This window comes from Pristiophorus japonicus, chromosome X, assembly GCF_044704955.1.
Source record: "Pristiophorus japonicus isolate sPriJap1 chromosome X, sPriJap1.hap1, whole genome shotgun sequence".
Lineage (NCBI taxonomy): Eukaryota > Metazoa > Chordata > Chondrichthyes > Pristiophoridae > Pristiophorus > Pristiophorus japonicus.
The window spans coordinates 3,087,132-3,113,754 of NC_092010.1; the positions used below are offsets into that span (position 1 = coordinate 3,087,132).

Genomic DNA, 26,623 nt, shown 5'->3' on the forward strand with positions numbered 1-26,623 from the left:
ACACACACACTCCCCCCCCCCCCACACACACACGCCCCCCACACACACACACACACTCCCCCCACACACACACACACACACCCCCCCCACACACACATTTTGTTGTTGACCCTCCTGTGGCCCCGCCCTCAGGGAGACACGCGCCGTTTTGCCGCCTTGTTTCAAAGGGCTCGCGCTCTGCCTCCCTGGGCGCGTGAGGCGGGCTGGCTCCTCCCGCCGGCGCTCACGGGGGGCGGGGCCCCGCTCAATCCTCAGCCACAGCGCTCTGATTGGTCGCAGCGCCGCTCACGTGTCCCTCTTCCAACGGCCCCGGCTCGAGGGCGAGGCGGGAGCTATAAATAGAGGCGGCGTCGCCGGGCAACGGGCAGAAAGCGGGAGGCTGCAGGAGGGAGAAGGTGGTGTGTGGCTGCGCGGGCGGATTGTCAACCGTGTGAGGGCAATTCAGTTCATAAATTGTATTTCACATTTTGGACATTGGGTCAATAATTTATTTATGACAAGAAAAAGAGCAAAATACCCTGAGGAGAGACAGGAGCTGGCAGGGTGACTTGTAGCCCGTCACCTCACACAAAAGGCACAAATAACAGACCTGGGGCACAACCATTGAACAGACTCAGGGCTCCACAAGGGCACAAACATTGGGGCAAAGTGGAGTGAATAAGGTGGCCAAGCTCAGGAAGGGAGGGCAAACTAAGAGTGACAGGGAAGGTACTGAAGAGGACAAGACCATGTCTGAGAAGAACAAATCGGAGGTAAGGTGCTGGGAGATTTGAAATGGAAACTGAGAACTTATCCTCCAGTAGAAACTTAAGATTCCCTGTCACAATATCTAACTGTTCAAATTAATTCAATTGTCTTTTTTCCCTCTACTCCCCTCCCCAGGCGACCATTTCAGGAACTGATCATTCTTTCTGTGACCTTAGTCCTGAACTTATCTTTTACCAGGTTTATCCTAGTCTTGTACTTACAATTGATCTTAAAGTGCTGCTGTGGATTTGCCTTTCCTGTTCCATTTAGTACCTTGGGTCTGATCAGAGACTGAGCAAACCTCCCAAAACATGAGGTGTGACCTGATCCAGGTGTTTAAAAAGGTCCAGCACCATCTTCTCAAAGCAACTATGGATGGGTATTAAAGATGGTCCTGAGTAAAATTCAACAGGGAATTGACAAGGACGATGATTTCCAAGACTCATTTTCTCATTGGAACATCCCTAATAAAGGGACATCAATTTAAAATTGAAACAAAGCAGTTGTAAAGTTAATCAGGAAAACATTCTTATTGCAAAATGTTGTGGCAATGTGAAATGCACCACCACAGGAGGTCATTGACATAAATTTAATTCTTGGTATTTAAAAGGGGATAGATATTGGGTTGTGTGGATATTAAGTGAATGATGAAAGTGGCAAAATATGAATGATGTTAAGATCTAACAACATGGCAGAGCACGCTCCATGGCCTATTCCTGTTCCTGTGTTCCTTGAAGGAACCAGACTGATCTTCACCGTGACATTCAGGTGAGTGTGAATAATGTCAGACTGAGCTGCGAGGAATTGCAGGCATTCACTATGGGTGTCCTTGAACTCGCTCAAAAATAGAAGTACAAAAATCCTGCTGTGGGTTATCAAATCACAATTGCTTGTGCAATGTGCGTGCGCACATGAAGAAGGAGAGAAAGAATGGTTGAAAAGTAGTGGTGAGTAAAACCATTTTTAGCCATTTTGTTTTACCCCTCCAGACATCCTCTGGATTATGTTAACATCAAAACTGTTTACAGGAGGTCTTGTAAGACAACTTCTCTTCAAGACATTTCAACATCATAGTGCCATAATAACGATTACTCTGCTCCCAATAAAGGCTGGCTGTGTCCTTGGAGCAAATGTCATTTTCTTCACTGGACCAAATAGACTAGTGGATTTGTTGTTAATTATGTCTTCAGGAACCAGGCTCAAAGAATGAAAGAAATGTACAAGGATTTTGACCCCAGTAGATCTTCCATCAAGACAGATGCCTTAAATAGACAATCACATTTTACTTTCATCCTGAGGAGGTCATATCTGCAAGTCTTGAATGTAAACAATTCTTCCCGGTGACATAGATATTTAAGGCTGGGCCTTTGATTGCCCCCAGAAAGCTCCACATTGGCAAACTGACCAATGTTGGGTCAGTGGATCCCAGCAAAAGCTTGTGACTTGGGAGCATATCCAGTTCAACTCTCAGGCCCTACTGAGTGGTTTCTTCTACTGAAGGGGAAACTCTGCACTGTTGAAGTGCAGGATCCTCACAAGCTGACTTCCTTTCTGTATCTTGTGTTGCCATTTTGTGGGCATCTTTTATCAATCTGCTCTTTGCAACTGCTGGGAGGCATCTGTACTTTCTTGATTGAGAGTCTGGGGGCAATTGAGTGCTCTCATAATACGTTCTAAATGACTGGAGCAGATTTTGGTGGATGGGGTAATTTATTTCTATCAACACCTTAGAGTGCACCAAGGCTTTTTAACCTTGTTCCAACTCTGAACTAATTTCAAACCTCTCTGAGCATTTGCTATGAAAATACTACTGACCAAGTTACAGTCTTCTGTCAACTGAAATCGAGGAGGTTTGTTCAATCAAGAAGCAAATGGACTCTACTCAGTCACATTGTAATGCCCTCCCCTCACTTCCTACCATAAAAAGGAACCCCAGAATGTTTCTGCCCATCTTACATCTTCAACTTATGAAGCACATGCTTTGAAAGCAGATTGATAATGCAGGCTTGGACACTGTTGGTCTTTGAATACCATTTAGCTTTGCCAGTTACAGCTACCTCAGGTTTAGTTTTGAGGGTCCTAGATACCAGTACACAATGCCGTGTTTTGGCCTTTACTCGGCTATGCATGTGTGAAATGACAGTCTGGCTTGTAGTCCTTATAAAGCTGTGGCTCTTAGCTGCAATTTGTCAATGGGTTATCCATCACATCATGAACAGGTTCCAAGAATTTCAGATTCCCTATTACTTATGAGACACCTTCGAACTAAAACAAGTCTTAATGTTTGTAGGTACCTTGTAGTGGACAGCCCCAGGAAAGTTATTGTCTCGATAACTACACAGTTACTTAGACACTGATGTTCCATTTGCATGAAGTGACTCAGATTACACCAGAGCTTCCTTTGTGATCTTGGACTGAAGGTGTTCTGTTTGTCATTCTAAGTACTTTGTTATTTGTGACATTCTGTATGACTATGACAAAAGTGAACTATCTCACGTCATTTTTCTCGACATCTGTCCAGCCTTCGACATCCTCCTCCAGCGCCTCTCCACCAGCGTCCAATTGGATGGGACTGCACTTGCCTGGTTCCACTCGGATCTATTTAATCATAGCTATAGAATTGCATGCAATGACTTCTCTTCCTGCTCTGACAACATTACCTCTCTGGTTCCCAAAGGATTGACACTTGGCCAGCTCCTATTTCTCATCTACAAGCTGCTGCTGTGTGACATCATCCAAAATCACAGTGTCAGGTTCCACATGTACGTTGACGACACCCAGCTGTACCTCACCACCATCTTTCTCAACCCCTCCACTGTCTAAATTGTCAGACTGCTCATCCGACATCCAGCCGGATGAGCAGAAGTTTTCTGCAACTAAATATTGAGAAGACCAAAACCTTTACCTTCAGTTCACACAACAAACTCCGTTCTCGAGCCATCTACTCCAGCTCTAACCCTGGCAATTGTCTGAGGCTGAACCAGACTTTTAACAAACGTGTGTAATATTTGACCCCGAAATAAGGTTCCTCCCACATATCCACTTTATCACGAAGAATGCCTATTTCCACCGCTGGAGCATTGCCCCTGCCTCAGTTCATCTGCTGCTGAAACCCTTATCCATGCCTTTACCTTTAAATTTTATTATTCAAAAGCACACCTGGCTGACCTTACATGCTCTACACTCCGTAAACTTGTAGTCATCCAAAAGTCTGCTGCTGGTGTCCTAAACTCGCACCAAGTCCCGGTCACTCATCACCTCTGTGCTCGCTGACCTACATTGGTTCCTGATTAAGCAATGCCTTGACTTAAAATTCTCAACCTTGTTTCAAATCCCTACATGGACTCACCCCTCCCATCTCTCTAATTTCCTAAAACCTCACAAACTTCTGTGACAGCTGCGCTCCTCCATTTTTGACTTCTTGAGCATGCTCGATTTTAATTGCTCTACCTGTTATGTCTTTGGATGCTCTGATAATGAATCCACATGGCAATGTGTTGTACTTGAACTGTCGTGACATTTGTCCTTTATTGATAACTCCAGAGTGAGGATCACACCTGGTGGCCTGCCTTTTATACTGGGCCTGGCCTTTTATACTGGGCCTGCATTTACAGTATTGCATTCATGGTTGGTACATGCTTGGAATATTCTTGGAGTCAGTGCTGGGGTCAGCGCCAGTGTGTGAGGACAAACTAGTGCCAGGACTGCTGGATGGTGTCAGGTAACCTGCAAGTCTCCCATAAGCCACACCTTGTAATAGTACAAGCAGAAACCATGTAGGATACATGACACCACTCTCCTCCAAGCCTTTAGTGCAAATCGCCTCTGCATTGACTGTGCTCTGGGCTTAGCTCTAACTGGTTGACCCTTGGCGGGTTGTTTCCATCTTGAGTGAGTGGGTGGTATTACCTTGGCAGTTGAGTGCTGGTGGTTTCTGTTTGTGTGTCCATGACCACTCCATTCTCTCGGCCGCCCCCGGCCCCACATACAGACGGTGCCGCTGGCTCATTACATTCATATACGTTCAAGTCCAAATAAAATTTGCATTTACAGTATTGCATTCATGGTACATGCTTGGAATATTCTTGGAGTCAGTGCTGGGGTCAGTGCCAGTGTGTGAGGACAGACTAGTGCCAGGACTGCTGGATGGTGTCCAGGTAGGCTGGTTGCCGCGCAGCGCCCACTGCAAGCAGTGGAAACCCAGTTGGCTCAAGTTGCCTGCTCTTGGGGTTTTTGCCGTTGCTCCTACTGTCGGGCAGGTTCACAGATGCCTGTAATTTCCCTGTCCTCTCCTTGTTCCCCGGGTCACTGCTACTCCCTGAGGAGCAGTCGTCTAGCAGTGCACAGGGAACTTCTGACTCACTTGCCTGGGCGTTATTTAGTTTGGGATCCTGGCAGGTCCTGGCCCCATTTGGGAGAACTGTTGCGGGTGACCCTTTGTTCCCGGGTATGGCCTTGGTGGCGATAGGGTCTGGGAGCTGCGCCTTAGCACAGTTTGCTCTTTCAGGCTTGTGGCGTTTGGTGCCATCGGGTGCCTGAGAGGTGGAGCTGATCAGGGCCAGGGTATCGATACCGGTGCCGTTGCCCTCCTGAGATCGCTTGCTCTGCAGCTTGTATGTATTGGCTGCTTGTGGCCACACTCCATGGTGCATAACTCTGATCCCAGGGACATTGGGTAGCTCGCTGGACCTGTGTGCTCCCGATGCATGTCTGCCCGCTGCATTGACTGAATGCAGTTGAAATCCGACTTCGCACAATGTTTCATTACTCATTGTAAGTAACCTGTAGCTCCGATCGTGATCACACGACTTTTCTTTGCTGATTGCATGTACACAACTCTGATCATCAATTCCACATTTTACATCTAACTCACAGTTGCTCTTACATTGATTGAGAATGTGGAGCTGTCGCTTTCAGTTTGGTGGATTGCAGGCCTCCTTTAAGAGAGCCTTGTTATCTTTACCCCAATCCTCTTCTCTGTTTGGTGCCACGTGGTCTGGTCACCGCCATCTTTTTCTTCAGCGCATCACCTCGTGGTTTGGGCGCCATCTTTCCTCCATCCACGATGTCGACTGTGGTGATCCTCTTCTCCCCGGGGTCTGCCAACGAAGCTGGGAAGTCGCCTTTAGATCCGAATTTCTTCCTCCAGAGTCCTGCCACAGGAGCCTGGAAGGTGCGTTCGGGTCGTCTCAGCTGGATCATCTCCACGCAGGTCATGCTGGGCGGTCTGTGCCTCATGTGCTGTGCTGGTCTGCTCTCTGGTGCCGGGTCCACCCTCAGGTGAGGACTTGCTTTGCCTCTGAGCATGGAGGATGTCGATCACTGGAGGGGTGAAATCTTCCCAACTCCAATGGATCTTCTCCATTCACCTTCTTCCAAGTAGCGTTGGTCCATCACCTGCAACAGTCCACAGGGGTAACTTGTGCACTGCGCCATCATGGAGTACCTTTACATCCGCGCTACCAATGACTGAGATAAGTTCATTGGTGTAGTGCGCAGCTTTGCCTGAACCGGGGCCAATTTGGGTCATTCAGTTGTCCCATAGCCTCTCAAAGGCTTCTTGATTCATTCCTGACTGGCTCGCCCCCGTGTCCACTTCCATGAAGACTGGAACACCATTTATCTCGACTTCCATCCTCCATGGGGAACACTCGGTGGTGCAGGTAAACAAGCCATATACCTCATCATGGGGCTGAGCTGCCTCTGGATTCTTAGTCATCTGCAGACTCTTCTTCATCAACACAGTGAGTCATATTTCTTTTACACATTCGCTGGAGGTGGCCCTTTGTGCTGCAGCCTTTACACACACAATCTTTAAAGCGGCACTCGTGAGCCCTGTGATTCCCTCTGCAATGCCAGCATGGAGCTACTCGGTTAGCCCCCCTCGGCGGACTCTGAGTTAAGGGACCCGGGGGCCTGTTCTCTCTTCCCTGAGAAGGTTCATGTTCTACTGTCCAGCCTCTAAAAGGCACCACTCTGTGCACAGTACCTGCTGAGGTTGAGTCCTGAGAATGAGTCATCTGCCTAGAGTCGCAGGTCGAGGTCATGAATGCCTGGCTCAGAGATGGCCTTCTGCAGTGTGACTGTGGTATCCACAGACAGTAGCTTATGAAGAAGGCCCACATGGCCGATTCCAATGACAAAGATATCCCGCAGCTTTGGTGAGGTGGTCGCTGAAATCATACGGTACTGCCAGCATCCTGAGGTCTGCAGCATATTTCGCAATTTCCTAGCCTTTGGGCCGTCGGGTGTAAAACCAGTGTCTGGCTATGAGGATGCTCCCTTTGGGCTTGAATTGTTCTTGGATCAGCGTTACCAGCTCCTCGTATGCCTTGATCGTTGTCTTCGCTGGTGCCAGCAAGTCCCTGACGAGGCCATCGACAGTGGTTACCAGGATAGCTCTGCGCTTAGCTGCCACTGTGGCCAGATTGTTGCTTGCCAGGTCATTTGCTGTGAAGAAATAGTCGAACCTCTCCACAAAGGTGTCCCAATCAACACCATCGGCGAACTGCTGCAACGTACCAAGGGTAGCCATTTTCACGTGAAGGATCGTAATCTCATCATCAATTATGTCATTGGATGCTCTGATAATGACTCCACGAGGCAATGTGTTGTACTTGAACTGTAATGACCTTAGTGCTTTATTGATAACTCCAGAGTGAGGATCACACCTGGTGGCCTACCTTTTATACTAGGCCTGGCACATCTGTACAGGTACCCTGCAAGTCTCCCACTGTGGTGCCCTCTGATGGCACACCTAGCAATAGTACAAGCAGTAACCATGTAGGATACATGACACTTCCATTGGCGGCCGTACCTTTCATCTGCCAAGACCCTCAGCTCTGGAATTCCTTTCCTAAACCTCTCCGCTGCTCTACTTCTCTTTCCTCCTTTAAACACGCTCCTTAAAACCTACCTCTTTGACTGAGCTCTGCCCTCATTACAACAGTGACTACACTCCAAAAATACTTCATTCGCTGTAAAGCGCTTTGAGCCATCCGGTGGACGTGCAAGGCGCTATATAAATCCAAGTCTGCCTTTCTTTCATATCTGCTTATGTGGCTTAGAGTAAAATGTTGATTCATGTTGCTCCTGTCCTTGGGATATTTTACTACGTTAAAGGAACTATTTAAATACAGGTTTTTGTTCTTGTTGTGATACCCCTTCATCAGAACCTGTGTTGCCAGTGGTCTCTCCACAGTCTCAGCTGATAGAGGTGGGCTAAGCCTCTGCTCTTGAATTGGAGATGGTTGGAGAAACAAAATCTTCTCTAATGATTTCTGCTCTAGCCACTTCCTTCTCAAATGTAGCTGGTGACAGATGCTTCCCTTTTGATGATGACTACTGAAGAGTCCTGTTAGTCCATGAGACAGCCTCTACTCAGTTATTTCCTCCGAGCCTTGCATGAAAGAAGCGTAGAATATCCTTCTATACCAGGTAGGTTTCTGGGTAAAATAAACCAACACTTGTGCTTGTCCAGCTTTATTTTTAGTGCGCTTTAGTACAAAGATCATATGGACAACAACCCCACCATCATGACATTGAAGTGTTTTGTAGGGAGGCTATCTTTTATATAATTTTCTACCAGCGATTAGTACCAGCCCATTCTAGTCACATAGAGGGTATTCCTATAAAGAATGGCAGATCTGACAGAGAAGCTAATCCAATATTTGTAGAACTGTAGATTGTGCAGATGACAGATTTTAATGCCTAGATGTATCAGGAATCACATTCATTTCTTTTTCAGATGATAAACATGTTTAAAGACATTGTCATTCATTTTTCCAAAGATGAATGGGCAGAGCTATGTGAATGGGAAAAAATCCGTTATAAGAATATGAAGCGGAACTATGAAGCCATGCTTGCAATAGGTTTGTACAAAATCTTTTTTTTTTCATCCTTTCCACATTTTCCCTTCCTCTCCTGAAACCTTTGGTACGTACTGGCATACATTGCTTCCAATATTACACTCAAGTGGATATTCTCAGATGAGGTCAGACATTTGGGCTGGGTTTTCCATTTCACCATCTGGCACACATTAGGAAAGCATATCAGGAAATTCAGTATTCATCGCCTGTGATACTCTGAAGATTAAATGAATGGCTGTGAAATTACAGGCCGAGGTTCAGAATTTCCCAATATGCGCTGCTTGTGAGGGTCGGGAGTGCTAAAGCAAAAAAATCCTGTCTTAGTTTGCTTAGTAGGCTTGCGACGTGAACAGCAAAGCTGATCCTGAACCTGCCTTCATCTGACGAGCACATGTGTATTTTTCAGCAGAAAAACTGGATAGTGACCAAGAGTGAAATTGCTGACTGATATTTTTACCTCTTGCCAACTTGAATGAGGCCACTTAGAACAATTCTGTTGTCACAATGGCTGAGATGAGCTAACTGCACAGACCAGTCATCGGACATGGGTCTTTCTGGTCTTTATGATCCTGTTCCATTGTTAGTACGTTTTACCAAATAAGTTATAAGTTAAGAGGGAGTGCCAGGCTGCCCATTGGTCGAAACCAGGCCAGTATTTTACCAGCCGATTGGGAAGTCGGCCAGCAAAAATCTTCCATTGCGGCTGTGGCAGTGGGCCCTCCCATTTAAGAGCAGCCATGCTGCCCAGAAAAACCTGTTGGGGGCACCGGGCCACCGTGTGGCGGGGGATCACTGGATCGAGCTAAAAATGGATAGGTAAGTATTTATCTGATTTTAATTGGGAGGTTCATCTCCTTGGGCAGAAAGGGGTCCAGGAAAAAAAAACCCGACCTGAATTTTGATTGGGACGGCCTGTTGACCCCAAAGCAGCAGACATTCGATTTTTAGGAATGGCCGTCACAAACACGCATTAACGGGTCTCTTTGAGACCCTGAATTTCGGCCCCATGGCCTACAACTCAATGCTCCCATACACAAAGGGAAAGATTGACCTGGTTAGGGTCATGATAACATAGCGGTTCTGTTACTGGAGCAGTAATCGAGAAGCCGGGACTAATGATTTAGGGACTTGAATTCAAATCACATATTGGTAGCTGTGGAATTTAAATTCAGTTAATTAAATAAATCTGGATTAAAAAGATAGTGTCAGTAACAGTGACCATGAATCTACCGAATTGTCATAAACACCCATCTGGTTCATTAATGCCCTTCAGGGAAGGAAATCTGTTGTCCTTACCTGGTCTGGCCTATATGTGATTCCAGACCCACAGCAATGTGGTTGACTCTGAACTGCCCTCTGAAATGGCAGCTCACCCCCACCTTCTGAAGGGCAACACATGCGGGCCTTGTCAGCGACACCCAGATGCCATCAATGAAAAAAAGTTTGCTATATGTAGTGGCATCATAAGCACATTGTACAATGATATTGTAAATACAGTGAACGTCAAAGTGACACTGTCACTGGAGTTAGCAAAAACAGAGTTATTGTGTTAAACCAACAGCGGTGGAGAGAAGGGTACTGTTCTATTTTACTTTATGTAGAAATGAATAAAACTGGAAGGAAAATAGTGATTGCATTTTTGTTCCCTTTAAAAATCTTGACTGGTCGCTATCCAGTATGGCTTTCCCCCCATTCATTGTGCTAAACCACTAAATTATCATTAAATACTAAATCATGATTAAAAGCAATAAATATGAGATAAGGGAAGTAAATTCAGGATCTCAGAGGCAATCACTAGCCTGTCATTCTCTTGGTCCTCAAAGTGATCATCAGCTGTCACAAATGTAAATCTCCTTCCTTTGGACTCTCCAATGGGTGCAATAGGGATCAGTGACATAATACTATAGAAAAACTGAGAAGAAGACTCACTGAGATCCTGGGCCTGAGTGCTGTGCTCCCAGCACCGCAGCATAACATAAAAGCTCCTTTTCATCTGATCAGTCTGGGCTGTCTAAGTTCAGGATCAACAGATGGAAGAAAAGCCTCTGTTGCTCAGGAAGTTAAGCCAAATGAAATAAGCAATGATCAGCTGTAGATAATTGCAATATTTTAATTTTCACAGGATTGAATGTACCAAAACCAGCATTCATGTCGAGACGAAGCAGGGGACGCCAACCCTGTGTGTATGAATCAAGTGATTCAGATGAGGACTGGACGCCTACAGTTCTTGTGAAATACCCACCACGTAAATTGAATGTGTTTTCTTTGTTAAAATATTAAGTGTGTTTTAAAATCCTGATTATGACCACTTTGCCCAGCAATTTGTACATATTTGCTGTCAGGAAGCAGTTACTTTGAAGTTTTGGAGAGCTGGATATAAAAGTAAATTGTCTGATACTTTTCCTGACTGAAATATATACTTAATGCAAGTTTTCTTTTTTTTAATTTCATCAGCATAATGTGTTGATTCTTCTTTAGCCTGGAATGCGCAAGATATTTTTAGAATTGTCATTCTGTTAACATAAATAAACTTAATTCTGAGATTATCTAAATAGGCACTGACTTATTACTTTTTTTTTTAAGCGGTGAGAATGCTTAAGCCTTCCTTGAAGAATGAAGATGCCAAGAAGCCTAAGAAAGGGAATACCAGAAAGGTAATTCAGTGTGAATAGAAACTATCAGACTAATGTCGAGATGGAAACAAACTGGTAGATATTCTCATCATTATAGGCAGTCCTTCGAAGTCGAGGAAGACTTGCTTCCACTCTAAAAGTGAGTTCTCAGGTGACTGTACAGTGCAATACGGAATTACAGTCTCTGTCACAGGTGGGACAGACAGTGGTTGAGGGAACGGGTGGGTGGGGAGTCTGGTTTGCCACACGCTCCTTCCACTGCCTGCGCTTGTTTTCTGCATGCTCTCGGCGACGAGACTCGAAGTGCTCAGCACCCTCCCAGATGCTCTTCCCCCACTTAGGGCGGTCTTGGGCCAGGGATTCCCAGGTTTCGGTGGGGCTGTTACACTTTATCAGGGAGGCTTTAAGGGTGTCCCTAAAATGTTTCCTCTGCCCACCTGGGGCTCATCTGCTGTGTAGGAGTTCCGAATAGAGCGCTTGCTTTGGGAATCTCGTGCCGGACATGTGGATGATATGGCCCACCCAATGGAGCTGGTCGAGTGTGGTCAGTGCTTCGATGCTGGGGATGTTGGCCTGATCGAGAAGACTGATGTTGATGCATCTATCCTCCCAGTGGATTTGCAGGATCTTGTGGAAGCAGCCTGGTGATATTTCTCCAGTGCTTTGAGGTGTCAACTGTACATGGTCCACATCTCTGAGCCATATAGGAGGATGGGTATCACTTCAGCCCTGTAGACCTTAAGCCTGGTGCCAGATTTGAGGTCCTGGTTTTTGAACACTCGCTTCCTCAGGCAACCGAAGGCTGCACTGGAACACTGGAGGCGGTGTTGGACCTCGTCGTCTATGTCTGACCTTGCTGATAATCGGCTTCCGAGGTATGGAAAATGGTCCACGTTGTGCAAGGCCACGACATTGATTTTGATGACCGAGGGGCAGTGCTGTGTGGCAGGGTCAGGTTGGTGGAGGACCTTTGTCTCACGGATGTTTAGTGTAAGGCCCAAGCTTTCATATGCCTCGGTGGAGATGTTGGCAATGGCTTGGAGTTCAGCCTCTGAATGTGCACAGACGCAAGTGTCGTCTGCTTACTGTAGTCTGATGACAGAGGATGGGACGACCTTGGATCTAGCCTAGAGGCGACCAAGTTTGAACAGGTTCCCATTGGTTCCATCGTTTAGTTCCACTCCAGCGGGGAGCTTGTTGAGCATGAGATGGATTATTGCAGCAAGGAAGATCGAGAAGAGCGTTGGCGCGATGACGCATCTGTGCTTCACCCTGGTCCGGACATTTATTGGGTCTGTGGTGGATCCGTTGGTCAGGATCACGACTTGCATGTCGTCCTGGAGCAGGCGGAGGATGGGGATAAACTTTTGGGGGCAGCCGAAACGGAGGAGGATGCGCCATGTGATGCTGATTTGATGCCACACTGCTATTTTCGTCACCTTCACTGAAGCTATCTCCCTCTCTTAACCTCGCACAGCTAAACATGCGTTCAGCAGCAGGAAGGATCCCCCACCAGCAATATTTAAAGGGATCATCAACAATTTTCAAGTAACTAGCTTTTTGATTTCTACTGCCTGGTGTAAGTTTGTCGAACTGATTGGAGCATTTTTCAAAGTTGTTCAGTTGCAATTGGAGAAGGCCTTGCTTCTGAAATCAAGGGTGCTGGTCAGACCACTTTCTCCCAGTCATGGGTGCTGTAGTTGTCATCCCCCTGCCACATGACAGTGAGATGGAGCAGATGCAGCGAAGAAGAGAACAAGCTGCTCACAGAGGGAGAGCTCTCAGCAGGTGGCTGTACCCACCTCGGGCCTTCCGAGTGAAATATTATTACCTCAACCTGAGCCAGGAGCAGTGTCAATTGCATCTGCAATTTATGAAGGAGGTTCTCACAGATCTCTTCCACCTCTTACAACCAGAGCTGCAGCCTCACTCCAGGGCAAGGACAGCATTACCAGTGGATGTGCAGGTGACCATGGCCCTCACTTTTAGTGTCAGGAACCTCCCAGGCTTGAGCAGGTGACATCTGTAACATGTCACAGTTCGCTGTCCACTGCTGCATAAGAGAGGTGACAGAAGCACTTAATGGCAGGAAAGGGGACTTCATTGTCTTAAACATAGAAACATAGAAAATAGGTGCAGGAGTAGGCCATTCAACCCTTTGAGCCTGCACCGCCATTCGATAAGATCATGGCTGATCATTCCCTCAGGACCTCTTTGCTGCTTTCTCTCCATACCCCTTGATCCCCTTAGCCGTAAGGGCCATATCTAACTCCATCTTGAATATATCCAATGAACTGGCATCAACAACTCTCTGCGGCAGGCAATTCCATAGGTTAACAACTCTCTGACTAGAGAGAAGCAGATGGAGTGTGCATGTAACTTTGCCACAAGAGCGGATTTCCCCATGGCACAGGGTACCATCGACTGCATGCACGTAGCTTTGTGGGCACCGTATATAATTGCTTAGCAATATAGGAGCAAGAGTAGGCCATTGAGCCCCTCGATGCTGTTCCTCTATTCAATGATAAATCCCCAGGGCCTGATGGACTGCATCCCAGAGTACTTAAGGAGGTGGCCTTGGAAATAGTGGATGCATTGACAGTCATTTTCCAACATTCCATTGACTCTGGATCAGTTCCTATAGAGTGGAGGGTAGCCAATGTAACCCCACTTTTTAAAAAAGGAGGGAGAGAGAAAACAGGGAATTATAGACCGGTCAGCCTGACATCGGTAGTGGGTAAAATGATGGAATCAATTATTAAGGATGTCATAGCAGTGCATTTGGAAAGAGGTAATATGATAGGTCCAAGTCAGCATGGATTTGTGCAAGGGAAATCATGCTTGACAAATCTTCTGGAATTTTTGGAAGATGTTTCCAGTAGAGTGGACAGGGGAGAACCAGTTGATGTGGTATATTTGGACTTTCAGAAGACTTTCGACAAGGTCCCACACAAGAGATTAATGTGCAAAGTTAAAGCACATGGGATTGGGGGTAGTGTGCTGACATGGATTGAGAACTGGTTGTCAGACAGGAAGCAAAGAGTAGGAGTAAATGGGGACTTTTCAGAATGGCAGGCAGTGACTAGAGTGGTACCGCAAGGTTCTGTGCTGGGGCCCCAGCTGTTTACACTGTATATTAATGATTGAGACGAGGGGATTAAATGCAGTATCTCCAAATTTGCGGATGACACTAAGTTGGGTGGCAGTGTGAGCTGCGAGGAGGATGCTATGAGGCTGCAGAACGACTTGGATAGGTTAGGTGAGTGGGCAAATGCATGGCAGATGAAGTATAATGTGGATAAATGTGAGGTTATCCACTTTGGTGGTAAAAACAGAGAGACAGACTATTATCTGAATGGTGACAGATTAGGAAAAGGGGAGGTGCAAAGAGACCTGGGTGTCATGGTACATCAGTCATTGAAGGTTGGCATGCAGGTACAGCAGGCGGTTAGGAAAGCAAATGGCATGTTGGCCTTCATAGCGAGGGGATTTGAGTACAGGGGCAGGGAGGTGTTGCTGCAATTGTACAGGGCCTTGGTGAGGCCACACCTGGAGTATTGTGTACAGTTTTGGTCTCCTAACCTGAGGAAGGACATTCTTGCTATTGAGGGACTGCAGCGAAGGTTCACCAGACTGATTCCCAGGATGGCGGGACTGACCTATCAAGAAAGACTGGATCAACTGGGCTTGTATTCACTGGAGTTCAGGAGAATGAGAGGGGACCTCATAGAAACGTTTAAAATTCTGACGGGGTTAGACAGGTTAGATGCAGGAAGAATGTTCCCAATGTTGGGGAAGTCCAGAACCAGGGGACACAGTCTAAGGATAAGGGGGAAGTCATTTAGGACCGAGATGAGGAGGAATTTCTTCACCCAGAGAGTGGTGAACCTGTGGAATTCTCTACCACAGAAAGTTGTTGAGGCCAATTCACTAAATATATTCAAAAAGGAGTTAGATGAAGCCCTTACTACTAGGGGAATCAAGGGGTATGGTGAGAAATCAGGAATGGGGTACTGAAGTTGCATGTTCAGCCATGAACTCATTGAATGGCGGTGCAGGCTAGAAGGGCCGAATGGCCTACTCCTGCACCTATTTTCTATGTTTCTATGTTTCTATGAGACCATGGCTGATCCATGACCTGTCTTCGTATACCAGTCTTTTGGCCCCTATCCCTTAATACCTTTAACTAACAAAATGCCAGCAATCTCTAATGCAAAATTAACAACTGATCTAGCATCAATAGCCCTTTGCGGAAGAGAGCTCCAAACTTCTACCATCCTTTGTGTGAATAAGTCTTTCCTAATTTCACTCCTGAAAGGTCTGGCTCTAATTTTTAGACTATGCACCCCAGTCCCAGAATCCTAGTTTCTTTCTATCTACCCTAAGTATTCCCCTTAATACCTTGAAAACATCAATCATATCACCCCTTAACCTTCTAAATTCTAGGGAATACAACCCTAATTTGTGTAATCTCTCCTCATAACTTAACCCTTGAAGTCCGGGTATCATTCTGGTAAACCTACACTACACAGCTTCCAAGGCCAATATATCCTTTCTAAGGTATGGTGCCCAGAACTGCTCACAGCAATCCAGATATGATTTAACCAGGGTTCTGTACAGCTGCAGCATAACTTCGACCCCCTTGAATTCTGGTCCTCGAGATAAAGGCCAGGATTCCATTTGCCTTTTTAATTATTTTCTGTAACTGTTCATGACAAATTAATAATGTATTTACCTGAACTCCCAAGTCTCTTTCAACCTCCACTGTTTTTAAGAACATAAGATCAGAGAACGCAACACAGAAGTACAGTATCAAACATGGAAACTTTCTGATATGTGTTGCTCAGTTCTACACTTGGGAGTGACTGCTTTTCTCCAATGGATCGTCGGGTAGCTTTGTTTCAGAAATACGCTACAAGAACTTATGGAGATAAACATTAGACAAGGGGGGAGAAATCGGAAACGCCTTTTTTGCGTTACTTTTAACGCCTAGAAAAAGTTTGTGTCTCTCGCCCAGAAATTCGACAGAATCATTCCAGAGCTGACAGGGGCGATAAATCAGCCGTTGCACACCAGAGCTGGGGGGGGCGATAACGAAAGTTTGGACTGTACATCTTGCAGACCCATTGTGCAAGCGCAGAACTGCAAATCAGATCCTGGGAAAAGCCGATCCCTAAAGGTGTGGCATAGTAATGCACCCATTAATATTTTCAAAATCACTTGATTTCACCCTCTGCCGTTATGTCTGTCGGCTGCTGCAAACTACAAGCCTCATGCACCGTGCTCTGTGTAAACCTTGCACTGACTGTGTCTTCTGAGGGAAGCGCTTCCTCATTTGTTTAAGTAGCCGCCAGTTAACGACTCTGTGAGTCTGGACCGACTGTTTTTCCAGACATTGTTATTGCCGGGCACTCAATGAGATGCATGCACTGAATTTACTGATTGGGGTGTAAGCGTGCACGTTGTACCAAGAATATGTCATGATTGGAGTGATCGTCAGCAGGCAGGCACTAATGGTTTGCGCCCCCGGAGAGCATCTAACGAATTTGACGTCGGGGCACTAAAAGCTGCGCACCCAGATGCTAAACTCTAACGCTCGCATTAACAACCCCTTTGGCCACTAACTGAGGCTATAGATAACTGAAAATCCAGCCCAGAAATGTTATCTTGTGCATAATCCCTTTGGTAATACAGTCAGTCTTGAGGCGGCTATTCTCTAATTCAGGAGCTGTGAGGTAAAGTTTCACATCACATTCTCCATTTCAGAACCAAAAAGCCCGATCGCAGATGGCGCCTCATTCAGAAGAGAATAAAGATGAAGGTTTCAGGGGCTTCACTGAGGACACAGCCTCAGCTTTGGAAGAGACAGTTTCAGTTAAAAAGATCAACAGAGAAACTAGTACCTTGGTTTGTGAAAGTAAAGCTCGTAGTGAATCCAATAAAGGTATTTGTACCAGAATAAAGCATTTCAGTAAAGTATTTTTATTTTGAATAATTGAGGGTGTTTTAATGAGGAAGAGATGCTCTATGTTGAGAACATGATTAATACAGTAGTCATTAAAATCATATTAACACAATGTCTTGCATTATTATGTAAATAACTTCAGCATCTCCTGTTCAACAAAAAACAAACCTTACATGCAAGAATATTACAATTAATTGGTTGAATTTTTGTTTGTGATCTTTTCAATTTATTCCACAGTTTTCTGCACTGGAAAGATTTTGGGTTCAGCAAATGAAGAAACAACCAAAGAGACTGAAAGCAGAAGATACGGTTTAAGAAATAGAGAGAGAAAAGTTTACACTGAAGAAAGGGAACTTTGTGACGATGATTACCTGTGTATGTGTAAAGTAACTTATCCATTTCCTCAGGGCAGGAATAATTTATTGGGTGTTTTGATGAGATGACACAGTGTCTTGATAGGCCAGGGGATTGGTGGAGCAGTACAGCATGTCAGAGTGGTGGGACAGGAGTGCAGGCCTGTGTTTGCCCACAAACAGGCACCGATTGTTTTTCCTTAATGAAAAAGAACAATCACAAATATGATCCCAAACTATTGATGATAATTCTGGAATGTTGTAATAAAATTGAATGGGACGTTCAGTAATAATAAACTATTGGCTCCTGATTATAGACAGCTCCTTGTCTAAGGTTGTGAAGCATCCTATGCCAGCCTACAGCAGGACCTGGACAACATCCAAGCTCGGGCTGACAAGCGGCAGACAACATTCAAACTTATGAAATGCAAGCAATGACCATCTCCAAAGAGTTAACAATACAGCCAGAATTAAGTTGGGAATCAGCATAGTTTTGAAGGCGTGTGGAAAGATTTGAAAGACATAACTGAAAGGTCAAATTTGAGAAGTGGCAGTGTCCCCAAGAGTGATTTGCCTGATGGTTTAGAGGGACTTTGCTAACTGGATATGCAGGTTGAAATTAATTCAAAGAATGAGGACGCTAAAGCTACAGGAAATAATTCAGCCTCCTTGTGAAAAATTACCTTCCTGCCCACTCCTAATCTTATCTGGTATGGCACAGCTTGGAGATATTGTTGCTAGTTTTTGCATTGCTCTTGTTAATTGAGGGCAGTGCTGCCTTCTTGGAGTAAAGAACCAGATATGTCACTCAGAACAAGCCCTTGTATACAACAGAGTGAGGGAAGATCGTGGGTGTAATTTTTATAGAGGGAAGATGCCCCAATTGTTTTCCTCAGCTGATAGATCATGGAAATATTGTACCTGTATGAGCAGACTAAATTGCAATCAAAAAATGAGGAAGTTCATATCTACGATAGATAATCTATCCTTCCTCAGTACTAGACCCCTTCACTTCAATGATCATTGAACAATGAACTGAGACACTGAACCATCTTTAATTTGTATTTTATGTTAGTTTGTGAAGATTGCGAGACATTTTTTATTGAAGAATGTCCTGTGCATGGTCCTCCAGTGTTCATAAAGGACACAATGGTCGAATCCAGTCAGCCAGACAGAGCACGTTTAACTATTCCGGACGGTCTCAGCATAGCGACCTCAAAAATTCGAAAAGCTGGTCTTGGTGTATGGAATGAAGGGCAGGTTATTCCCAAGGGCATGCACTTTGGACCCTATGAAGGAGTAGTATCAAATGAAGAAACAGCTGCTGTCAGTGGATATGCATGGGCGGTAAGTGACCATCCAGGTCCCTATTTTATAAAATAAAAGTTGTACCTATTTGAATTTATTTTCTATAAATTATCCAAGGTTCCCATTCTTTGTTGCTACTCAGTGAGTCCTATTGGTAAGTCGCCAGCAAGTGAAGATAGAATTAGTCTATGTTGTGATGCCTCTTGTGTTTAACAAGCCTGCCAACACATGGAAATGTTCACAAATGAAGAATGGATTACCGGGTGTGTTTATTTTAGGGTTGGCAGCAGCCATGGAACTAAACATGAATCACCACCATCAGGAAGGGAGAAAGCAAATCTGTCTCTAACTGACTGAAACCCACCAAACACCCCCACAGGGGATACAGTTGCAATTCTTCCCACTGAGACCAAAGGTGTATCAAAGTTAACAGCACCTTCCCCAGGGCTGATAGTGTCAGTGCTGAGAGAAAAATCGCACTCACCACAGAGACAAAAATCCCTTCAAGCTGCTATGTCCAAACTCTGTGGCAGTGAAATTCAGAGTTCTCGTGCTGGTCATTAAGGTCGGTTTATGTTGAACAAATGGCCGCTGCCTCGCTTCCACTGGGTCCTGCAGGTGCCGCCATTTTCAGGAGGTCGGTGGTGTTGCCATTGACTGTGCTCACTCCAGATATTTAGATGAGGCAGATCATGACATCACTGAGTGAGGAACGCTGATTTGATGCAATATCTGCCATTGTCAACGTTGCCGCTCCATTTTGCGCCCTCTCCTCATCACGACCAGCTGACCATGTGTTCAGCAGCAGTAAGGACCCCCAGCAGTGGTATTTAAAGATCATCAACAACTTGCAGCTGACTTGCTGTTTGATTGTCCTGGCTCTGTCACTGTGTCTGCAACTGTTTGGAGCTTTCCATAGTTATTTAAAGTTGTTGAGGTGACAGGCAGTGTTGCTGCAAGTGGAGAACACCTTGTTTCTCATTTAAAGGCTTCTGGTCACACCAATTGCTCCCAGTCATGGGGTCTCTACTTGCATCCCCCCTGACGCTCGGGTATGACAGGGAAATGGCGCAGAGGCAGCAAAGAAGAGGATAAGGTGCTCGCAGAGGGAGAGGCAGGACAGCTCTCGGCAAGAGGCCTTACCCACTTAGGGTCATCCAAGATCACTTCTCCTACCTGTGCTTAAGCAGGAGCAGAGTATTAGGAGGCTTGGCTTCACCGAGGAAGTGGTCACAGAACTCTGCCGCCTCCTGCAACCGAACCTGCAGCCTCAGAAAATCTCCTTACTGTTTCTCTTGGCTGTTTGGCCATGGCTTTCTCCACAATGACAATGAGGTGTCTCTGCAACAAAGCACTTCCCCTTTTATTAGTGCAGGGAGCCAAGCCCAAACTTCACTGGCTTAGTCCTGAACATGGGGGCCAATATCATGTGTTGTCTGCTGGCCAATCAGCAGCATGTTTAGCCCTCAGATAAGTGCTACAATCATTATAATGAGGCAGCATGAATTTTAGAGGCTGTCTGCACTACTTTCAACAGGCACATCACGCTTCGCTCTGCCATCGGCCATTTTCAGGCCTAATCCAATTTCTAGGCCTATGTCAATTGCATTCTTACATTGATTCCCCACTCCTGTGTTTGAGGAACAGAGACTCTTGGTAATGGATGACCTTGTAGCTGTTATCATTTTAATCCAATGACTTTGAGCTGGAGCCAAGGTCAACTAAGAATGAGCCTACATTCCAGTCCCTTGTACATTGTTCATAGTCTGATTGATCCAGTCCCGCTGTTCTAATTCAGGTATTCTATTAAAGCAGTTCCAGGAGATTCCCAGAGCCTGCTGTCATTGTATTTATGGACAGAGAAGAGTCCTAGTTTCAGAATGCATTGAACAGTATTTGCCAAATACAAATCTGGGGCGCTCTGACAATACAGTAATTCAGGGACCTTTCCCGACTGTACAATGATGCCAAAAAATGTTCAGCTCCATTCTATTTTTGTAGGTCCTATGCCACAACATTTCCGTCCAAGCAATTTTGCTGATCAGAGCACCCTGATGCAATGGTATAATCACAGAAAACAGGTAAGGGGATGGTCAGTTAATACTAAAAGAAGTAGTGGGCAACTGTACAACAATCTTGCAATTCTTGCTAAGGCTGATCACAGGCTAAAATAAAGATAACATTGTTTTTAAAATTTTTATTAATCCAGTCTTTATCAAAAAACCTTTCTGCAGATCAGTAAATCCAACAAGGATTTTGAATACATTGATGCGAAGGATGAATCAACATCAAATTGGATGAGGTGAGGCAAGACTGATAGCATACTGTGAGGATCACAAGACAGTAACAGATAAGGAAGATCATTTCTCCCATTTAATTTGATCATCCAGGACAATATCCGCCCAACAACCAGTCAGCCTCTCATTCTGGGTGGTTGTGGCCGGGAAGCCGAGTACAACATTTTAAATCAGCTTTAGGCGTTAAATTCAGCTGGATCTCTGCACCTCCCCCGTCCCCATCACACCCTCCCTCTGCTCCCTCCCTGGAAATATCGGGGACATTGGGCCATAAATTGCATCCTCTTCAGGTGTGTATGATGTGCGCATGTGGCTGAAGAGGCCCCGCAAGATCCGGGTTTAGGAACGCGATGCTCATGCACCAAAAGCCCGCAATTGCGATCTGTCAAAGTTTCTGTTGACAGATCGCACGAAACCTGGGGAAGGGCCTTCACGAGTGGAGAGTTGGGCTCTTTGCCCACTTCCTGCCCAGCAACTGTCCGTAAAATTCTTACGCCTGGAAAAAGCAGATGTAAGGCCTTTTACCAGCATAAGAGTTTTAAAAGATAAATTTTATCACTAATGTTGATATTAAAAACCTTGTCCATTAAGATATGTTTAGTGTTAGCCTTATTAAAATATTTTTTTAATTCAAAAAACAATTTTTTTTCGAAAATATTTAATTCAATTTCAATTAATTTTAAATATGTGAGGTGTTTATTGTAAATTTATGTATTGTGTTTGTAATTTTGGGGGTATTCCCATTGATAGTAATTGGAGCTTGTACAAACGGAAGCCACTATTACTATCAATGAGAATACTCTATTATCATTGATGGTCCAGGCCCATGTGATCCCAGGTTGCCCACAAGCTCCAGGGTTGCATGGGCCTCTGCTCTGGGCTGCGCATCTAGGCCTTGGATCGGAAGTGATCATTCCTCCTGGACCACCAGGTACTTTTGTTAAAAAAAAATTGATCGGAGGCATCTGCCCACGGGAAGCCTCCGACCGCAATTTCTGGCCTATTATCTTTTGCATCTACACTAAAGCGATTGGTCTCCGCTCCCCACAGCAAGTTGAAATTTGTCCATGGCTGGGGACATGTCCTGTCATTCCAAAACACTATGCTAATATGCTTTTCATTCTGTAATCAATTCAAAATTTTAACTTATTTTTGTCCACTGAAATGAAGAAAGACTTGCATTTATATCATGCCTGTCACGACTACCTGACATCTCAAAACACATTACAGCCAATGAAATACTTTTGGAGTGTAGTCACTGTTGTAATGTGGCAATCGCAACAGCCAACTTTCACACAGCCAACTCTGCAAACAGCAATGTAATAATGATCAGATAATCTGTTTTTGTTATGTTCCCGTGGGCAGATGCCTCCGATCAAATTTTTTTTAACAAAAGAACCTGGTGGTCCAGGAGGAATGATCACTTCCGATCCAAGGCCTAGATGCGCAGCCCAGAGCAGAGGCCCATGCAACCCTGGAGCTTGTGGGCAACCTGGGATCACATGGGCCTGGACCACCAATGATAATAGAGTATTATGTGCTTTGAGATGTCAGGCGAGAGGCAGCGGCCTATAAAGGCTCAGCAGTCGGTCAGTCCGGGGAGCGTCGAGAGAGGCGGGAGTCGGCGAGAGGCAGCGGCCTAGAAAGGCTCAGCAGTCGGGCAGTCCGGGGAGCGTCGAGAGAGGCGTGGCTTGTACAGCTCCAGTTGGGAGAGAAAGCAAAAAAGAAGTAGAAAGAAATCAAAAGGTGACATCACAGCCAAGGGGGTAAGTGATTGGCTGGTGATTGATGAGTAGCTTTTCTTTTTCTTTCTTTTTTATATCAGTCAGTAACTTTTAACATTGTTGTTGCCAATTTAAGTGTATCTAAGGGTTAAGTAATGGCAGGAGAGCTCAGTCACGTGATATGCTCCTCCTGTACCATGTGGGAACTCAGGGACACTTCCGGTGTCCCTGATGACTACATCTGCGGGAAGTGTATCCGCCTCCAGCTCCTGACGGACCGCGTTGCGGAATTGGAGCTGAGGGTGGATTCACTCTGGAGCATCCACGATGCTGAGAATGATGTGAGTAGCACGTACAGCGAGTTGGTCTTACCGCAGGAGAAGGGTCCACAGCCAACTAGGGAATGGAAGACCAGCAGGAAGAGTAGTGCAAGGAAGGTAGTGCAGGGGTCCCCTGTGGTCATCCCCCTGCAAAACAGATACACTGCTTTGAGTACTGTTGAGGGGGATAACTCATCAGGGGAGGGCAGCAGCAGCCAAGTTCATGACACCGTGGCTGGCTCTGTTGCACAGGAGGGCAGGAAAAAGAGTGGGAGAGCGATAGTGATAGGGGATTCAATTGTAAGGGGAATAGATAGGCTTTTCTGCAGCCGCAACCGAGACTCCAGGATGGTATGTTGCCTCCCTGGTGCAAGGGTCAAGGATGTCTCGGAGCGGGTGCAGGACATTCTAAAAAGGGAGGGAGAACAGCCAGTTGTCGTGGTGCACATTGGTACCAACGACATCGGTGAAAAAAGGGATGAGGTCCTACAAAACGAATTTAAGGAGCTAGGAGCTAAATTTAAAAAGTAGGACCTCAAAAGTAGTAATCTCAGGATTGCTACCAGTGCCACGTGCTCGTCAGAGTAGGAATCGCAGGATAGCGCAGATGAATACGTGGCTTCAGCAGTGGTGCAGCAGGGAGGGATTCAAATTCCTGGGGCATTGGAACCGGTTCTGGGGGAGGTGGGACCAGTATGAACCGGACGGTCTGCACCTGGGCAGGACCGGAACCAATGTCCTAGGGGGAGTGTTTGCTAGTGCTGTTGGGGAGGAGTTAAACTAATATGGCAGGGGGATGGGAACCAATGCAGGGAGACAGATGGAAACAAAAAGGAGACAAAAGCAAAAGACAGAAAGGAGATGAGGAAAAGTGGAGGGCAGAGAAACCCAAGGCAAAGAACAAAAAGGGCCACTGTACAGCAAAATTCTAAAAGGACAAAGGGTGTTAAAAAAACAAGCCTGAAGGCTTTGTGTCTTAATGCAAGGAGTATCCGTAATAAGGTGGATGAATTAACTGTGCAAATAGATGTTAACAAATATGACGTGATTGGGATTACAGAGACGTGGCTCCAAGATGATCAGGGCTGGGAACTCAACATCCAGGGTTATTCAGGAAGGATAGAATAAAAGGAAAAGGAGGTGGGGTAGCATTGCTGGTTAAAGAGGCGATTAATGCAATAGTTAGGAAGGACATTAGCTTGGATGATGTGGAATCTATATGGGTAGAGCTGCAGAACACCAAAGGGCAAAAAACATTAGTGGGAGTTGTGTACAGACCTCCAAACAGTAGTAGTGATATTGGGGAGGGCATCAAACAGGAAATTAGGGGTGCATGCAATAAAGGTACAGCAGTTATAATGGGTGACTTTAATATTCACATCGATTGGGCTAACCAAATTGGAAGCAATACGGTGGAGGAGGATTTCCTGGAGTGCATAAGGGATGGTTTTCTAGACCAATATGTCGAGGAACCAACTCGGGGGGAGGCCATCTTAGACTGGGTGTTGTGTAATGAGAGAGGATTAATTAGCAATCTCGTTGTGCGAGGCCCCTTGGGGAAGAGTGACCATAACATGGTGGAATTCTGCATTCGGATGGAGAAAGAAACAGTTAATTCAGAGACCATGGTTCAGAACTTAAAGAAGGGTAACTTTGAAGGTATGAGGCGTGAATTGGCTAGGATAGATTGGCGAATGATACTTAAGGGGTTGACTGTGGATGGGCAATGGCAGACATTTAGAGACCGCATGGATGAACTGCAACAATTGTATATTCCTGGCTAGCGTAAAAATAAAAAAGGAAAGGTGGCTCAACCATGGCTATCAAGGGAAATCAGGGATAGTATTAAAGCCAAGGAAGTGGCATACAAATTGGCCAGAAATAGCAGCGAACCGGGGGACTGGGAGAAATTTAGAACTCAGCAGAGGAGGACAAAGGGTTTGATTAGGGCAGGGAAAATGGAGTACGAGAAGAAGCTTGCAGGGAACATTAAGGCGGATTGCAAAAGTTTCTATCGGTATGTAAAGAGAAAAAGGTTAGTAAAGACAAACGTAGGTCCCCTACAGTCAGAATCAGGGGAAGTCATAACGGGGAACAAAGAAATGGCAGACCAATTGAACAAGTACTTTGGTTCGGTATTCACTAAGGAGGACACAAACAACCTTCCGGATATAAAAGGGGTCAGAGGGTCTAGTAAGGAGGAGGAACTGAGGGAAATCCTTATTAGTCGGGAAATTGTGTTGGGGAAATTGATGGGATTGAAGGCCGATAAATCCCCAGGGTCTGATGGACTGCATCCCAGAGTACTTAAGGAGGTGGCCTTGGAAATAGCGGATGCATTGACAGTCATTTTCCAACATTCCATTGACTCTGGATCAGTTCCTATCGAGTGGAGGGTAGCCAATGTAACCCCACTTTTTAAAAAAGGAGGGAGAGAGAAAACAGGGAATTATAGATCGGTCAGCCTGACCTCAGTAGTGGGTAAAATGATGGAATCAATTATTAAGGATGTCATTGCAGCGCATTTGGAAAGAGGTGACATGATAGGTCCAAGTCAGCATGGATTTGTGAAAGGGAAATCATGCTTGACAAATCTTCTGGAATTTTTGGAAGATGTTTCCAGTAGAGTGGACAGGGGAGAACCAGTTGATGTGGTATATTTGGACTTTCAGAAGACTTTCGACAAGGTCCCACACAAGAGATTAATGTGCAAAGTTAAAGCACATGGGATTGGGGGTAGTGTGCTGACATGGATTGAGAACTGGTTGTCAGACAGGAAGCAAAGAGTAGGAGTAAATGGGTACTTTTCAGAATGGCAGGCAGTGACTAGTGGGGTACCGCAAGGTTCTGTGCTGGGGCCCCAGCTATTTACACTGTACATTAATGATTTAGACGAGGGGATTAAGTGTCGTATCTCCAAATTTGCAGATGACACTAAGTTGGGTGGCAGTGTGAGCTGCGAGGAGGATGCTGTGAGGCTGCAGAGTGACTTGGATAGGTTAGGTGAGTGGGCAAATGCATGGCAGATGAAGTATAATGTGGATAAATGTGAGGTTATCCACTTTGGTGGTAAAAACAGAGAGACAGACTGTTACCTGAATGGTGACAGATTTGGAAAAGGGGAGGTGCAACGAAACTTGGGTGTCATGGCACATCAGTCATTGAAGGTTGGCATGCAGGTACAGCAGGCGGTTAAGAAAGCAAATGGCATGTTGGCCTTCATAGCGAGGGGATTTGAGTTGTAAGGGGTTTTCAGGGAGTGTTGTTGTGCCTTGGCTGTCTCCCTCTGGGCTTCTGCCCTCACAGCTTATGCCTGGCCTGTGAGGTACCCTGAGTGCTGCAAGAGCACCCCTGGAGAGACTGTGTCCACAGCTTATGAAGAGAGTTTTGAGACTCGTGCGTCCCCAC

The 26,623-nt window shown here is 45.6% G+C and overlaps 1 protein-coding gene across 1 annotated transcript in view; it reads left to right on the forward strand.

Annotated features, from left to right (window-relative positions):
• The first annotated feature begins 482 nt into the window (after positions 1-482).
• LOC139240776 (histone-lysine N-methyltransferase PRDM9-like) overlaps positions 483-26,623 on the forward strand; it is a 48,283-nt gene continuing 22,142 nt past the window's right edge. The window contains exons 1-8 of the mRNA XM_070869254.1: positions 483-752; positions 8,495-8,618; positions 10,738-10,860; positions 11,199-11,269; positions 17,015-17,192; positions 17,451-17,588; positions 18,642-18,913; positions 21,109-21,176. Of these exons, the coding sequence (XP_070725355.1) occupies positions 729-752; positions 8,495-8,618; positions 10,738-10,860; positions 11,199-11,269; positions 17,015-17,192; positions 17,451-17,588; positions 18,642-18,913; positions 21,109-21,176 (998 nt within the window). The 5' untranslated portion in view covers positions 483-728. The remainder of the gene's footprint in view (positions 753-8,494; positions 8,619-10,737; positions 10,861-11,198; positions 11,270-17,014; positions 17,193-17,450; positions 17,589-18,641; positions 18,914-21,108; positions 21,177-26,623) is intronic.